General features: G+C 30.4%; 1 protein-coding gene across 4 annotated transcripts in view; it reads right to left on the bottom strand.

The window, feature by feature from the left end:
* LOC114936253 (octopamine receptor beta-1R) overlaps nt 1-18,308 on the bottom strand; it is a 66,443-nt gene extending 48,135 nt beyond the window's left edge. The window contains exons 1-3 of one of the 4 annotated variants that reach the window (XM_085485863.1): nt 16,940-18,308; nt 15,483-16,049; nt 3,296-4,606 (exon numbers count right to left, since the gene is read on the bottom strand). In XM_085485863.1, coding sequence (XP_085341989.1) covers nt 3,296-4,026 — 731 coding nt within the window. In that variant the 5' untranslated portion in view covers nt 4,027-4,606; nt 15,483-16,049; nt 16,940-18,308. Of the gene's footprint in view, nt 1-3,295; nt 4,607-15,482 lie in introns of all 4 variants that reach the window. The other 3 variants (XM_085485865.1, XM_085485864.1, XM_085485866.1) reach the window with 3 other exon arrangements.
* Between the last annotated feature and the right edge of the window lie 635 nt (nt 18,309-18,943).

The following is an 18,943-nucleotide window of genomic DNA, read 5'->3' as shown; positions in this document are numbered from 1 at the left end:
CAGTTTTGGCATCGAATTCAAAAGTCGTGCAAATTGAAATCGTCAATAGACAAGACACAATGCAGTTCTCGAAGATTGTGCAACTCATAGGATTGAAAGCGTCGGAGTCACTTTGCGTGTTTCTTTTTTTTTTTTTTTTTTGAGTGTTTGCTGTTCTAAAGCTAAACAAAATTATTTAGCGTCCTTATATAAATAATAAAAATAATATTATCTATATCTGCATCTTACAATTAGATGAAAAAAGTGTTATCTTCACTAAATTATCTAGAACAATGTTCAGATAATTTGATTTAGAGCCATAAAAATACTCAATTAGTAAAACTTGAGCGATAAAAATTTATTAAAGAAGTATGGGTATATTTTTATATCCGTTTTATAATTTAATTTGTTCTATAACTACATAAGCGATGTTAAAAATAATCTAAAAATATTATCTGGAAGTTATCTAGATGAATCGCCATAATCTTTTACCTAGATATATTTAAAATAAAATCATCTTTATCTTATGGAAGATGAATTTACATATTTCTTTTATCTCATTATTATCCAGCTAATTTTAAATTCATCCAAACACATCACTGCGTGTTGGAATTAATTTGACACGCAGCATAAAATTAAATACAAGATATCGCAATATTTTCATCGTCGCATAACATTTCCCTCTTTATTAATATTAAAGTTTGATTAAATTTAAATCAAAGTGATATTTCATCGAATTAATCGACAAGTTTTTTTATCATTCAAACATGCATAATGTGAAATCGACGTCTAATAATTTTTTTTTAACAAAATTTTTCTTATTTAAGGTGAAATATCGTTGCGCAAATCGCGGCTGGCTACGTCGGAACTTCATTCGTTACTTCGGTTTGCGAACATGAAAAATTCGAGAGCACGACATGAAATTTCTATTTTATTCTGTTTGCATTTTCTGGTTGTTCGCTCATAAGCGGATGTATGCGAACCTACATCTGTCCATTTCCTACTCTTCTCTATCGTAAAAACTATAAAAATAAAATTTTCGTGATGTACATATACATATATATCTATGCGGAATTAAATTTGACCTTTCGCATCATCAGCGTATATAGCGCGTATTAAAAATTTGTCAAACTTTTCTTGGAATTTAGTGAGACTCAAATGAAATATTAAAGGTTTTTTATTATACATATATATATATATATATTGACTCTGTCAAATATTTTTATATATACTTGTCAAAGCTCTCCGGCGGGTCTTTTGATAGTCAACACGGCGAATACGAGAGCGACGCGAAATTTCCATTCCGCATTTTGCGTCCGCATTTTCCCGTTGCCGTTCATAAACGGACGTCGGAGTGTCTGGGTGCATTCAAAGTGCGGCGGAATGACGTGTGTGCGCGAAATGCGACGGGCACCGCGTTGCATAAAGAGCGCGACACGCGACCTTCCGCGGATATGTAATTTATGAAAATACTGAAAACCGCGCGACACAAGGTCGCGACTCGACAGCTTCATCGATCGATCGCGAAAAAGAAGATAACATCGTTCCGAACAAAAATAAAACTGAAAGGTGTTATTTTTATCTGTAAGAAAAATCACGGTTCCCTCTCTCTCTCGCGCGCGCTTTTTAAATTAAAATCGAATTATTCGCTGCAACGTAAAGATCATATCGCATGATAAAATTGGAAACGAAGTTACACGAGGCCCGATAATACAATAATCACATTGTAGAAAAGACACTGTTATTAGAATATTATTTTTAATTAAAATTTTTTCGTCGAACGAAAAATAAAAGAGGATCCGAAAGCTTGTAATGGCGCGCAAGCTGCACAATACAGGGGAAGAATGGCGAGGTATTATTTCGGAGTGCTTCCTTCCTCTCGAGAAGTACATTTGTTGTCGGTCGGCCACTCGTCTGTACCTTCTTTCGCGCCTTTTACCCTAATTGGACATTCAAGAACGGCACGAAGCTTTCGGGAGCATCTTTCGGGAAGAAACTAATGGCGAGTACTCGTTTCTTTCTCTTACCTTTCCTTTCACAGAAGAAAGTGCCTTTTCGAGATTTAACGACCACGTATCGTCGGACTATTGTAACAATACAATAACAGTATCGCTATCTTACTCGGATTTTACACATTACGTTATTTGTTCTCCAAAGAGAACTATTTGAACAAAAATTAAATTGTAATTAAATTAAATGACAAACTGTGCTGTATCTTAAATCTACGTATTGTTTGTCAAACGATATTTATATTATGGGCGCAGAGAAAAGTAATTAAAAAATTTAAGGATTTGCTCCCCTCTTGATTAAACACTGAAATTTATTTGCATATTTAATTTAAAAAAATAAAATTAAAAAAATTAAAAAAAAACAAAAAATGAGAAACAAATAAAATGTTAATCATGCTCCCCCTAGAAAAAATCCTGCGGACGCCTCTGATGATTTATATGATGTATAAAATAGAAAGTAACGCTATTTTAAAAGTTGATATAGATTTAAAATAAAAGAAGTATAAAAATTTCAGCGAGGTCTCGAAAGATGTTAAAAGTTCATACAATTTACTAGGTATTAAATCTTCTAAATAATGATCGACCGAGAAATTCGTCATTTATGTCTCGCATTCTTTATCTTTGGTAGAGAATCATGAAATATAGAATAAAAACATTCTGTTTATATATATTGTAGATTAAATTAATGTGATAAAATTATAATTTTTGAAATATGAATAAAATTATAATGTTTTTATCATTAATGATATGTTAAATCTTATTTTATAAGAAATGTTTCAAGCATACAAAAATGATAGGAGTAAAACCACTGAATGGTACTACATCCTTCAGTGTCAGTTTATGGGAAATATTTATGATCTCATCCATCTCGCGAATATATCACAAACATTAAAATGCACTCATAGTTTTCTATTTTTAATTTTACATCTATTTTTAATTTTACGCAATAAGCATATTCTGTTTAATTAGTGACAAGATTTATCTGCTAAAACTTTACAGGAAAAAATGTTGATTTTTCATTTTATAATACAATTGGGGATAATAAAATCTAAAATTGACATATTTTAAGTTAATTTTTACATTAAAACTATATTAATTTTACACAAATTGTATTTTAAATTATTATATTTAAAGTTTTGCATTTATTTTGCGTTAAAGTATACCAACACAGTATTTGTGTCTCCATTCAAAATATCCACATTACACTAAATTAAGACAAAAAATTCTGTGGACCATTTGGGACATATCTGTCAAAAACAGAAATGTTTAGCTGCTAAGCCAAAACGTTGCAAAAAAAAGCCACTTACCGATACATCATGCGCTCCTGCCGATCGGCCTCTATATAAATTCTGTAGTACATCGCGATCATGATTATCCCCGGCACCCAGAAACTGACGCCGGAACTAATGACGGCGTAGAACTTGTTGACCTCGAACACACAAACGTCCGGGTAGGCCCGCCTGTACTCCAAGTGTTCCTTCGTGGCGTACCATCCCGCGAAGATCGGTAGGAAGCTCATAACAGTCGGGGAACACCACACGACGCTCAACATGGTTCCCAGCCTCACGTTCGTCATGATTAACGGATAGTCGAGCGGTTGAACGATCGCGTAATATCTGTCGACACTGATGCAGCAGAGGTGGAGGATGCTGACGGTGCTGAAGAAGACATCCAGTGAGTTCCACACGTCGCACATGAAGTATCCGAATAACCAACGTCCGGAAAGCTCGACCGAAGCGTTGAACGTCATGGCGAACAGGGCGACCAGCATGTCCGCCAAGGCCAACGATACCACGAAGTAATTGGTAATTACCCGGAGCTTTCGGTGTCTCATAACCGAGACAATGACCAGTAGATTACCCAAAAGCGCAGAGAGAATGATGAAGCCCATAATGAAGCCTTTGAAGGTTAGCAGGAGGACGTACTCGACGTCGTGATAGTTTTTGCTGGTGTTGCGCTGCCCGGTGTCGAAAAGGAGCTCGCTCTGCAGATCCGTGCCGTTGTCCAGCTTTCCCTCCAATGTCTCGTTCAATCCCATTTTGATGAGCTGCGGTTATTTTTTGTCTTCTCTCTCGAGGGCTTCTTCTTCGTCGTCGTTTTGCGTTTCTTCCTTGAAGCGATGGACGGCGTGTAACCGATCCATTTACAAATGCCGGATTACGATTTCGCCTGCGCGATGTCGTAAATCTCGAGATTTTTCGCTCGCGGCATCCAAAACGATTTACTGGGAATGCTTTGTGAGCCGCCTGTCGGTAGAGTCCGTTCTCGGGAAATTAAATAGGAACGCATTTTTCGAGAAATGTGCGTATGTGAGCTCCGTTCAGTTATTTAGATTGATACTTGAATAGTAGAGTACTTGGTTACTCGACTTTCTTTTTTTTTTTTTTACAAAGTACTTCGTATATTTGGATCTTCTTGAGCTATTCTAATGATTGTCCGTTTACGTAGATAGTCGCAACTGCGATTAAATAGTCTTTCTTTGCCTTTCTTCTGTTCTCGTAATTTTAATTATAGTTTTACGCAGTTGCTCTTTGACTTTGTTTTAGGCTGACGACAAAACGGTATTTTCGAATGATGCATTTTTCGCAGATTTTGTAGTCTCCTCGCACAATGGTAATCTGCAAACAAAATATACACAAAGGTGCATAAATTAGTAAATAATGCATAATATAAAATTACATTAAATTATGTTTATATATCTATATGTACAAAAAGTATTTTCTGTATCAAAAAGTATTTATGAATCTACGTCGAGAAATATTGTCGTTATTTTTTAATTTTTTAGATTAACATATGCACATTAATAATACGATACTGCACAACTCAAACTTTTTAACAAGTATAAGAATAAAAAATTTCTATATATTGTATTTTTCATGTGTAAATTTTAAAAGTTTATTACTTTGTATATCCGCTACACCTAGATAATACATCTAGATTTTTTAATTTATTTTTTATTTGTCATTTAAAATACAATTTTAATTTATTTAATTAATAATGGAAATATATTAAACTAGTAAAAAATAATAAATTTTAATAACTACACTATTAACAAAAATTTTCCTATTTTTATATTATACACAAAATTAATATTAACTTTTTCTAAATTTATTAATTAAGAATTAATTAAAGTGCTTGTAAAACTAAGACTTTAATTATAATTTTTTATTAAAGAAAATAATTATGATTAAAGCTTTTTCGTTTATTTTATGTTTGATAATAAAACTTTATGAAAGTTAACTAATTAAAAATTGTTTTATAGCCTGAGATATTAAAATAATTAATTTTTTTATTATTGATATCTTTTCTCTCGTTTTCGCAATAATTCAATGTACTTTATTAAAGTTTGCTAATGAAAAATTGATAAAATTTAAAATTAAAAATTAAATGTAGAAATCTGAGAGTTTCAAGAAAATAATTTCATTGTTGAAAAAAGCATATTGACACATTTAGTATATATAGGTACATACACAGTATTTTATACGCCCCAAAGTTTGATGCTCGTTTTTCGTTTACATATGGTTCGTATACATATATGTATACATGCTGTAAACACATAACTTGTTGTCATTCGGGGGAAGATTTTAGCGAGAAGGTAATGGTGCGAGATGATCCGTATGTCGTCGTAATACAGGGTGTCCGGTAACTAACGGACCAATGATTAAGGGCGGATTCTCTGGCCAATTTGGAGACGATTCTTCCTCAGCAAAAATGTTGAGAAGTCAATAATTTTCGAGTTATAAGCGATTGAAAAAAATGGGTTTTTTGAAAACTAAACGTTTTGGAGTTAAAAGTCTAACATAATTACAGTCTTCAGTTAATTTCAGGTAGAGTTTACTATAATAAAATTTTAATTAAAGGCTTAGTTATAAAGATACATAATGACAAATATTGGAAAGTTGTAAAAAATGATGACCTTTTTCGACATTTTTGCTGGGGAAAAATTGTTCCCAAATTGACCAAAGAATCCACTTGTAATCGTTGGTCCGTTAGTTACCGGGCACCCTGTATATCTCTCGAGATGTAATCGCTATATAAATAATAAATATCGGGAGGAATTAAAAATTATTTAACATTGCAAAAGCACAGTATGATAAATTTTCCATACATAGAAATTCCACGAAGCATATATACATACGTATTATTAATAGACAGTCAATATATCATGCCATTTACATAATTACTTGATCAAATAGTCATCGCCGCGATACTCTTATACGTGTCGGTTTATCGCAGAAGTTAATTAAATGTATAGCTTGATGAATCGCTAATCCAAAGATACGATACCGAACAATTAGAAATTTTCAATTCCGCACGATTAATTAATTCGCACGCGAAATAAGTGTATCGGAGGATAATGGTCATTTATCAAACCAATATCTTTCGCGATGTATAATTATTTAAAAAGATCGATGGACAGAGAAATTATTGTTTCATCGAGAGATTCTCTCACGAATGCTAATTATTTCTTCAGTATATTCGGACCTGTATGTAAATATATTTTATGTTGCGCTTTCAGTTTCTCGTCGAGTTTGAATTAATTTGTTAATTATTTTCCGATTGAAAAGAACCCGCGAATTTACACGAATCGCAGAATCGAAAAGTTAAAATAACGAAGAGGTATATCGTTGATACATCAATTTCTATATAATATTAATAAAATGATATTTAAGGAGCACTCAATATATCGCATTTATTTTATATGGTTAATAAATATATTTTATAGTATAAAGATGACTATTATTTTATTATGGTATTTGACGCTTGTTTTTATACAGCACGTTGTTTGTACAGCGCGTTGTTATTGTACATGTGATACTATAATCTGATCCTATAATCGAGTGAGCAGGCAGCTGCGCAAATCACTTCATGTATCTGGATTATTTTCTATTATTATTCGTCTCTTAATTAATTAACTCTCGTAATACGTAAGAATATTGTGATCAGATGATGATTATTTGATCCAAGTAATTAAATGGCATGATACATATTTGACAGCTTATTAATAATACCTACGTAAAGTTCATATAGGATTTGTGCGCGTTAAAAATGTGCAACGATTGCAATATTGAATTTTAATTATGTGTACACTTTCTGACAATCAATTGCGATTTAATTAGCCATTAAATCGACTCATCGCGCTGTATTGTCGCGGTAAATGGTTTGTGAATTTTTAACGTTTTCGAGTGGCGAACGGAAGATAGAGTTTTGTTTTCTGTCGTAATATAATAAAGTGCGCGTTAATATCACGCGCGATTAATATCGGGAGTGACGTGTAATTATAGTCGTATTTTGTTAGCGTTTGCATATGATTATAATTAACCGTTTTTACGTGTGAACATCATGAAAGCACAATACAAAACGAATGAGATAAAAAATGAAGGAAACGAGCAACGGCAAAACAACCGTAGGATAAATACGAATTTTTTACATTTATATTAAAAGATTATTATTAAATTTAATTCATATTAAATAAATACTATTTATTGTTTTGAAATTAAGTGTTCGTTTATCTCATGTATTATATAAGAAAATAAATTAAAATTATTGGATTTAAATATTATTGTGGAAAATAGTACATATTTTGGATATCGTTTTATAAAATATTTTAAATATATGAAATGTAAATTAAATATATTATAAATATAAATGTATATGTATATTTGTATGTTATTTGATTACAATGTCGATCTGCTATTGTGCATTCTATTGTATATTCTTGTAAATGTATATTCTCGTGGAAATTCGTTATCTTCGTACTAAAATATAATAAAACTTCTCCAGTGCGATGCGCACCAGCGAGGTTGATTAACATCATAGTCTGTAAAATATCATATGTAATGCGTCCTAAAATGAAGTGAGTGAAATATACCATCGGTAAATATTTCAAGTACGCTATTACTAATATTACCGTACAATTCACAATAAGCAACCATTTAAACGTAACATAGTAAATCAGCCAGTTTTTAACCATTATATTTCTTGACGTAAAAGTGTTCTAAATTATTACTTAATTATTATTTTAGTTTTAGGAAATTTTCTTGCTACAATTTTGTTTCGTGAATTTAAAAACAATATATATAATATAATGTTATTGAAATTTTATTATACGTAAGAATAGTTATATAATATATAATAAATTAAAAAGAAATTTATATTTAGAAAATTTAAAATATTTAATAATTCCGGAGAATTATTAATTTGTTAAAGATTTGGTTATAAAATCGATCAATTCAAATATTTTATTATAAAAAATACATATTTATCTATTTATTTACATATAATAACATAAATTTATTAATATTAATAATAATTAATTAATTGTTCTAAATATTTCTTAAATATTAATGTATTGTAATATTTTAATTGTATTTAATTTAATATTTTAATTGTATTAACTTTATTATTTGAAAAAATAAAAATTAATAATATTATACATTTGCATTTACATATAAGTAATTTTACAAAATACATCGAATAAAAAAAAAGTCGTGAAATTTCTAAAGGTCCAATTTTAATATTTGAAAGTTTAAATTTGAAAGTTATGTTTGATATGAGAAGTTTTAAATATTAATCGCTCTGAATTGATCACGGGCTGAATTTCTTTATTGTAAATATTCGTAACTAATTATCCACAGTCAATGTATTTAAATGTATTCCAGCATGTATGAGTATATAATCCGCGTTAAAAGGCCGTTGATTTACCACAGGAATACGCTTGTATGTTCTGCAAAATTGGATTTACATGGGGTTTGCGAGAAACGCGCGAGAATAACAAATCACAACAATACAATCTAATGCTAAAGTAATATGTTGTACATAAAGCAATATGTATATCAGACAAAATGAAAATAATAAATGCAAATTAACATGCGGTCAAACATACTATGTTCGTAGAGCAGCTAAAACTTTATTTCAAACTCGCGATTTAGAATTTAATTATTATGACATTTCCCCCACACTCCCCATTTACACACACGTCGAGATTACACCACATGAAGATTCAATTATCATGAGCGACATATAAATAATATTAACAATATGAATTTTAGTTTGGACAAGGTATAAATGACATTAACAGTAACAAGATATAAATAACAATAATGGATAATAAATGGATACTGTAAAATATATATAAATATGAAAAGAACTTAATGTTTAATAAACGTATGTAAATAGAGATACTATTAAAAACATGTCACACAGAAAATTCATACAATTCTCTAGTGTTTAATATTTAATCAAACTGATACATTTACTTTTTCTCATTTTCCGTGATTCGTAAAAAATCATTTATTTTTCTAGATTTTTCATTCAAATACTGTTCGTATTTAAATACATGCAGTATAAAAATGTGTTATCATCTTAGTGTCAACATTGTAATAAAAGTTTTATTAACACAATGTCTTATGATTATATTTTTATTAATAATATTATTAATAATATTATTAATTATAAAAACTTATTTATCTTGATTTATTAACTGTTATTTAAATTTAAGAGATATAATGTTATAATTTTTTATTATAATTTTATTATTTTTGATTCTTATAAATAATTACAATCTTCATTATTTGTTATCATTATATTCTAATAAAAAAATTGATATTAACTCTAACAATAAGACTGACCCATTTATGCTTTATACGTTATTCTGTATTATGATTCTATGTTATATGTATTTATATTCTTCTCAGGTCAACAAATTCTTAAAATAAATTAGATCTATTTGTTTCCAAAATATAATTTCATAAATATAAAAGATCCGTCCATTTTAGTCCACTGTCTTATTAATTTATAATTCTATACTTATATGCATCTCTGTGCTATTTTATATATATACATATATTCAGACGATATATGTATAAGAAAACATCCACATATACACTCACACATACATTCGAGTATTCGTACACATTTAAAACGAATGTCCGGTCGATTAAACGCAAGAAAATCTTCTATCATGTAAAATGAATCAGGCTGAATGATAGAAACTGGAAAACGATGGAATAATATATCATTGACGTTTCTCTTCGCATTCTTAAGAAATTTACGTTTTTATTATAAAAAGCTCGCTTCATTTCTATCGGCTTTTCTATTTTGGTACAAAATGAATTAAAATCGGATGCAATTTTTTGCGACTGTAATGTAAAATGTTTTGTTCGATATTTATAGATTTGCTGAATACAGAATGCATGTCCTAGATTCATATAGCTAATTTTTATCTAAAGATTTTCTAAATAATTTATTGATTTATATGTATAATAAAAACATCAATGCAATTAGTGATGAATCTTTTATTTTTTTGAACATATCAATTATATATTTTTCAGTTAATCTAATAAGTAACAATTTTTCTATATTTAAATTTTTTAATAATATACATTTTTAATTAACTTTTTAAATTAATCTTTCAGTTAAAAATTTATTTTAATTTGATTTTTGAAATTTGATTTTTCAGAGAAACTTTTTTAAATAAAAAAGAAATAAAAATAAAACTTGATTTAAATGATAATTTAAAAAGAATCTTACATGTATTTTCCTATTAATGTATTAAATATCCAGTTAATATATTTTGCATGCTTTGAAAAAAAAGAAAAAAAATATCTCTAAAAAATTATTTTGAGATCTTTGATATTACTTGAATAAAAATGCGAAAGATGGAATTGAAGAGAGCTTTGCTTCTGCAGGTGTGAGAGATTAGTCTAGTATATAAAATATATAAAATTTTTATTTGCGATATATGTATATTGTTAGACTAATTATATCTGTGAAATGTGAGAAATGTCATTGTCGGAATTTTAGAACTATCTTGAAAATTCATTAAAAAAACTGTGAAAAAAGAGAAACTATATTATGAAGTTTATTATATACATTCGCTTCATCGTGACATGATGAAAATTCTGCAACGATGGAGAAGTTGGCGCGCGAATAATTTTTTCTCACGCGAGAAAAATCGCTCTTTTTTGTTATTAACTCGACTAATAATTTCCCGGAACACGAAACGTGTAACATAATTGTTAGCGTGGAATAATTACGCAAATCACGGCCGTTTGAATGCAATTTATATGCTTAACTATATTTTTTGTAATTAATCCTGATCATTAATAATTTTATAATAAAACAATTTTCCTTTTTTTCGATCTTTCTCTCTGTCATATATTTTTTAGAATAGTATTAATTAATATTGGTTATTTATAATTTTAAATATCATTTTTTTTTTTATATTCTTTATTAATAATCTGTTATTTTTTATTAATAATTTTTCTATTAATAATCTGTTGGTTTATATAATTTTTAATCTTACGTTGTAACCATATATTTTAATCTTTTAATCTTTTAATATTATTTGAAATATAATTCAAAAAATTAATCAATAAGATTAATTAATATTCATAATATAACAATGATTAATTAATATATATTTTAACACTCTGCAAGCATTATATACATTTCAATATTTTTAGAAATGGAGATAAAGATACTTTACGTCATGTCGCATATTTTGAGATATCTAAAAAAAAAAGAATTCAAAAGATAAAAATAATAAACGAGGGAAGAATTGATTAAGAATTGATAGCTTCGAAGATGAAATGCGAAGAAGGCAATTGAAATGTGAAACGCGAAGATAAAGTGAGCGTTCGTCGACGTCGTGAAATCGGCTTACCTGATTTCTCGCGTCGCGTCGGATCAAACGCGTGGATGTTCTACTGGAGCGCAACTATAAAGCACCGTCGCGTCGGGCGCTCATCATCATCGCTGTCATTTTCCGCGTTTGTGCAGTGAAATCCGAACGCGCGATACGAACAACAACGATTTTGTTTTCGCCACGCGACGCGATGTAATATTCCGGACTTTTGCATCGAAAAGCAAGCACGAAGAATGGGAACCACCCTCGACGCGAGCTGCGGTGTCAATTTCAGAACGAATATCGAACAAATTGGAAGAGAGTGGCGCGCGGCATCAAGTTAAATCAACATATAGGTGAATAAAAAATTGAAGTAGAATCGAAAATAAGAGAGAAGAACTTTAGAGAGAAAAATATTTGATTAAGCGTACGTGTCACACGCAAATACGTTAACTATGCAAATATTATGTACGAGAATTACAATGTATGTATATAGATATATTGTTTTTTATTTCCAATTGTATATATACAACTGAATTTTATAATTAGTCTTACTTTATGTATTGGATGTCGTAAAATCGACTTATCGTTTCATCGAGTTACAAACGCGTGGATATATTCCAGTGACAAGAGTACAAAACATGGCCACCCCCGTTTTCCGTCATTTCTGCGTGTTTCCGTTTGCGAGATACGAGTGTGGAATTCAAGGCGTTGTTCGCGAATCACGATTTCCGCCTTCGCGACGCGATTCGGCATAATAATCCGGATTCTTGCGTCGAGGAGCTTATACATTCTCGCGTCATCTTCGATACTGCGTCGTTGATTTTAAGGCGAATGTGGCAAGTATATTTATCAGATTTATATTATATTTTTCATCATTGTCTATATATATTATATATTTTTATAAATTTATATTATATAAATATACACGTACAATATTTTATTCGCTTTTATTCGCCATTTGAATATAAAATTATCTGCTATATACGTGAGACAAAAATAGCTGAAAAGTCTAGGAGGCGAATCAGGCATGCAAATGTTGCGGATATTTGAATTCGAACCTAGACGAGTTTTAGTTCGTAAATGAAAAACGGCCAATCGCGGTACGCAACTTTATTCAAATGACGGTAATAGGATTCGCGAATATGGAAATTTACGACCGAATCCCCGTGTAGAACGCGACTAAACTCTCGTAATAAGAAATCGTGGAAGTGAATAATGCACGATGAAACTTGAAAAGTTTACGTATTTTTAAAGCAAGAACTTGTTAGAAAGTCAAAACTGTGTTAAATGGGTTCGTGACATTCCTGTTGGAAAATTATCGAACACTTGTAAAATTATATTTTTCTAACAACGTGTAAATAAATGAATATAAAATATATATGTGTAAATAAAACTTCAAATAAAGAAAATATATGCACAAACAGGTCGTGAAATTTCAGCGAAACTTTTATTTACTAGAATTTTAAATATTTTATTACATATATGTTTAACTAATAAAATAATTAAATCTATATATTGGTATTTTTAAATGTGAATTAATTTCATAAAAAAATCTTATATTGAAAAATAATATAATTTTATATTAATTTTAAATATACATGTAGTATATAATTATATACATATATATTAATATAATTATATGTATATTAATAATATTCAAGTAAATAAAATTTGCATATTTGCAATTCTTGTTTGTAATAAAATCTGTCAAGGTCATTGACATCGACTATTATAATCCTATTTCGTTTTTTTCTATAAGACGGGAAGCTTTACAACGCTAAAATATGTTCTTAGAGAAAAGATCGCTTCTATTATTACATTTAGTCGCCATTTACCACAAGCATACGAGCATTCAAGCCTACATTATATGTATATGTTACGTATAACCCGATTGTAGAAAGGTATTGCGATGCCTTTGATAACCGCGTGACACTGTAACCTTATGAAAATTTTAAAGGCGAAATGATTTCTTCCAAAAATACACGATATAGTTTTTAAACATTATTTTTTGACCATTTTTTAGGATGTTATCTTCTATTAATTTGTTCGTATTATATATATTTTTTGCATTAAAATCTATTTTTATGGCATTATAGCATCTTTATTAATTATGGAGGAAACTATAACCAAATATGTATGAGAATCTGTAATTAAAACTTAGACAAACTGTAATTTTTTTTTAGAATTCTATTTATAATTTGTTCGTGTTAAATTGATAATTAATGTGTATAATTAGACTTTAAGGAAAATATTCTTTAATCAAAATTATATTATTTTTCATTATTATTTTTACATAATCTTAAAAATTATTTCTTTATCTATATAATTATACTTATTAATATTTATAAATTATTAAATCGATATAAAAAGTTAAAGATGAAAGTCTGGTGTTGAATTTAGTAGCCTTGAGTTATTATATTATAGATCACGTATGAAAGATGGGATTTTTAAATTGAAAAGGTGAGTTTTACCGCGCGTTATGAATAATGGAAGCTGTTTATATTCTCGGCAACTAAAACATAACCATGAAAATAGATATATGAGCAATAATGTGTTTCAAGATGGAGGCAACTCTCAACATTTATGTGTCAGCCACATCGAAAATCGATCGGCACATATAAAACGAACGCGACGCGACGCGATTGTTTTAATCGGCAGAAAATTTCGCCGATTCGCGAAATAATTCGATTTGTTACGTTTCCATATTTATTCAAACGCTGCATTCACGTAATGTTCGATATAATCGTGAAAAATAATTTCAATTACCGACATTTGAAAATCGATTCCAATATTAGCATTACGGGCTGCGAAGGAGATTTAAATGAAGCTTTTGTAATGTTGTAGAACGATGAAATATTGCGTCCAACATCTTGCACGCGCGCACACACACATACATATATACATATACATATATACACGAAGCTAAAAAGCTATTTTAAATAAATCATAATTTATGATAAAAAATTTCAGACAAATTCTATTTATAATTCGATATATCGTGTAATACAGGAAATATTTGAAGAATCGATTCACTGCAACGACGCACTTCAAATTGCACATATATGTGTGTGTGCAATGTGTAATATTAACGACATAATTATAAATTAAATTACAATACAGTTATAAATAAAATTGTCCTAAAATTTACGGTGAATTTTAAATTGTGTCTAAAGTATCTTTTATTAATTCATTAAAAGACTGCGCGTAATCACATGAATTCTCATTGAATTTTATTAAACCACATAAAATTTTACTAAATATTTTTAACTTATTATAATAATTAAATTATAATATTAAATTAAAGTTCAATAATAAAATGATTAATCATATTTTTTACAAATTTGTAAAAGTTTAAATTTTGTAAATTTTTTGATATATATATATTTGTCAGGGAGAAAAACTTTCAAATTCTTATTGCTACCCTAGGTTTGTGATTAAAGTTTGTGAAATCTCATTTATTTCTCTAAAAAGATGCAAATTTTTTGATATATATACCTTTACATGATATTTATAGTGTAGATTCTTTGAAGAATATTCATAAAGTGTTTTTCTTTTTCATTGTTAAATATAGATCCATCTCGCGTCACTCTATCTTTTTAAAAATTCTCGTGCTCTGCATATTATGCGATTATGCTGAATATTAATTATAATATTTTCATTCATGAATCCATTATATTCAGTGCACTTATCGAATTAACATAACATTGATTCCATATAGACATTAATAGATAGCAATAATAATATAGATTAATTAAAGTTATCAGAAATAAAATACACACACACACACACACACTTATCGCACATGGAAGACAAAAAACACTCGTGTTTCATCTATATTTGAGCTTTATAAGCCAATGTCTTACCTGAAGATTCTCTCAGTTGATTCACATTTTCCGATCTAGTTACTTCCAGCGCGTCTTTTCCACGAAAGAAAATCAATTTATAGTATTTTAGTTTCATGTTTCAATGTTCCACTCATACACATAAATAATGTCACAATGTCTTTCACGTTGATTAATCGAGGTTCCAGGAGATAAAGACATCTTCCGTTATTATACGTTCGACATTCTTCGATTCGTTATTATTTCTTCTTTCTATATATCTTGTGTTATATTATTACATTACATTTATTCCTCTTCTGATATTTTTATACTCTCTCAGTTGCGTTTCTTTAATTACTCTAATTAGCTCCTCGGTTATATTTACATTCGAGTTATTTCTTCAGTTATTTGATCACATTCTGCTCGCACTGTTTATTAAGAAAGTGAAACCTATTGTTTTTCGATAAACGGTTCGTGGGAAAGCAAGACATTGTGCGACACAAAGTAAATTTCATTGAGCTTGTATTATATTGAATGAGCAGACAGAGTGTTGTTTGCAAATAGTCTTAGCGGAAATATGTGACTGAGCCGACGAATTAATCGCCTTTACTTTAGCATATATAATATACTATATAAATACTATTAATTCGTATTATTTACACCAGCTTTATGTATGATTGTTTATGATTGTGAATAAGATTATGAAATCGCATTAATTATTTCACTACCAAATATCATATATATATTTATAACATTAGTAATTTGCTTAGCAAATTGCTTGCGTACCATAACATCATATATATACACCAATCTCAAATTAATATTATAGCGTTACATTAATATTGCGCAAGAGCGTCTATACACACAATAATTTTCTCTTATTATTCTGATTTTACGTCAAAGAGCCTCTTTATTAAATTTGTATTATTTTTTATTAAAAATGAATAAATGTGAAAATAATGACAAAAGATAATTTGTCACCTTGATGAATAATATAATCGGAAAATAATTTTTATTTGTTTTTTATTAATTTAAAGTCTATGAAATTACGTAAAAAAAAGTAATTATTTTATCTGTATTTATGACCATCTCATTTTCACAAATAGATTGGTAGCGAACGTATTAATGCGATAAATTAAGAAATTACATGTGCGATTATTATCCACGTTGTTGCTTTAAATTGAAAATTAAAAATATTAAACTTGCTCGTGAAAATATCAGCACATTTGCCATTATTGTGATACAGCATAGACAACGTATCGCATTTTAATTAATTACAAAATATGTCTATCGAATATCAATATTACAACAATAATGTCTTTGAAATAGGCCTAAAATAGGCCACATTTTTAATTAATTTATAATGCATTAAACGGATTTTTTATTAATTTCAGTATCCCCTGAATGAGCGCAAGAAGGGCTTTGGGGGCTTTTTAAATTTAAAACGTGCAATCTACATGAATCGAAAACCATTGACGCGTATTGGAGGAAATAGCTACCTCTTTTGTACAAACACTTAATGCACTGTCATCCTTCGAAACTTCGCACAAAGTCACACCTCGTCACGGTACTCGCACCATCACAGATATCACACGAAACACGTGGTTGACGAGATTAGAGCGAAGACAGGCTTCTACCTTCTCGAATGTCCGCGTGTTCTTAGCATATCGCGATATAAACAGAATCCACGTCGTCCTCATCCGTTATCCGTCTTAATTCACAAAGGAGAGCGTAATATATCAGTTCTATATGGGTCTGAATTTTTGTCTCTTTTTTTGAACCAGATGTATTGCAATCGAGATATATTAATGGTATTTAGAAACTCTCTGATCATTGATTACGAGCAACAAGAAAAGCGCACATGTAGTATCATCGGTGATGAAAGCCGTGATGCGATTTATATCTGTTCTGATAAAACAAGAGAAATGTTTCGGCCGAACACGAAACGATAATCTTCTTCCAGCTTGAATAAATTAAATTTTGCTGGAAATTAATGCGCAGATGCCGTGAATGCTGATTATTGGAAATTTTAATAGAAATTGTTATTAAATTTCGTGAAATATATCACTCGGGAGAGTTTCAGGACGTATACGATATTATCGCGAAGTTGGCGCATCAGCCCCGACTTATCGAACAAATATATCTCTTCGGAAACTGTTATAGTTAGTTTTCACTATCAATCATCGTCAATCCGTTAATTAGAGAAATGTCTTCAGCATTTCTTTGCAAAGTATCTATGCACACGTAGAAAATCGAAGTCGAGTCATCATCATCATCATCATCATTATCATTGATCTATTAATGGCATCTCTTCTTCTTGTTCGCGGCAAGATAGTGTTCAGAAGCGGAAGATCAGAGTTCGAACGTCAGTCTTAAACGCGAGACACTTCCTGAATTGAGTGACTCGTGCTGACATTAGGAAATCCAGGAACGGTGGATCGAAATTAGACCGTCATCATTGTCCTCCCTCGAAAATGGTTTGATATAATACGCATTACTTAATCTACCACTCGACATTTGTCACTGCGGATTCGTTCTTCCGTTAGGCGTGAGCGAAAGATTTCGCTGTTTACTCCACAATTTTTCGCGACGATGCAGGCTTCCCATCTCGCACCACGTGTCTTACGTCGCGTGTTGGATCCTCTCTCTCTGTCTCTGTGAATATTCGCGAGATATATATATATAAATATATATATCTCCGAGAGAGAATATCCCGGGTTTAACGCTCCGCTTACATGACTCCGAGCAGGCTTCGAGGGTCCAAGTGAGAACCAGAAGGCGAGCGGTTGAACGACGCGAGCACAACAGTGGGCCGACGTGTGTGTGGCTAACACGGCTCGCGAGGCCGCAGTGAACTGTGGGTGGTCGCTTCGGAGGCTTTCCCGCTTTCCACCAGCGACGCACCACTGCGCCACCCTGTCTCTGCGTCTCTCACCCTCTACGCCCTCTTCGCCCCACATCGGATGGCGGTACCGCTTCCACCTTCCTTCTCGGATCCCTCACTGCCACCACCCTGATCCGCCGTTCTCTCTCTTTCTCTCTTTACCAGCGAATTTCATGCCAGTGTTCACCCTCTTCATCGTACGTACTTCCACCAGAGAAAAGTGGTTTTTCGACGCCACCTCCGCGAGCTCGAGAGTGGATCTAATTCGCTAAAATCGAGATGTCAAGCCCCGGATCGGACAGATGTTGCGATTATCAATTATTTTGCGAGCTGCCACGCCAATCTATTAAAATTCTATTCCGATCAATTGTTATATAAAATATGAGATACATTAGTACAAGTAATAAGGCTCTTCTAATTCAAAACAATTAAAGGCAAGTACGAGCCAAATTACAAAGCGTTAAAATTTAATTTATTTATACATATTTAAACCGATCGACCAAAGATAACCATGATAAAAATTAACATGACGCAGTACAATCAAAGATTATTTAAGACCGATTGATTACAAAATTAATTACTAACATATACAAAAATTGTTGTGAAAAAATTACTAACA

This window comes from Nylanderia fulva, unplaced genomic scaffold (genome assembly GCF_048542155.1).
Source record: "Nylanderia fulva isolate GAGA-0341 unplaced genomic scaffold, ASM4854215v1 Scaffold4, whole genome shotgun sequence".
NCBI classification, from domain to species: Eukaryota; Metazoa; Arthropoda; class Insecta; order Hymenoptera; family Formicidae; genus Nylanderia; species Nylanderia fulva.
This window is presented reverse-complemented; position numbering and strand designations above follow the sequence as displayed.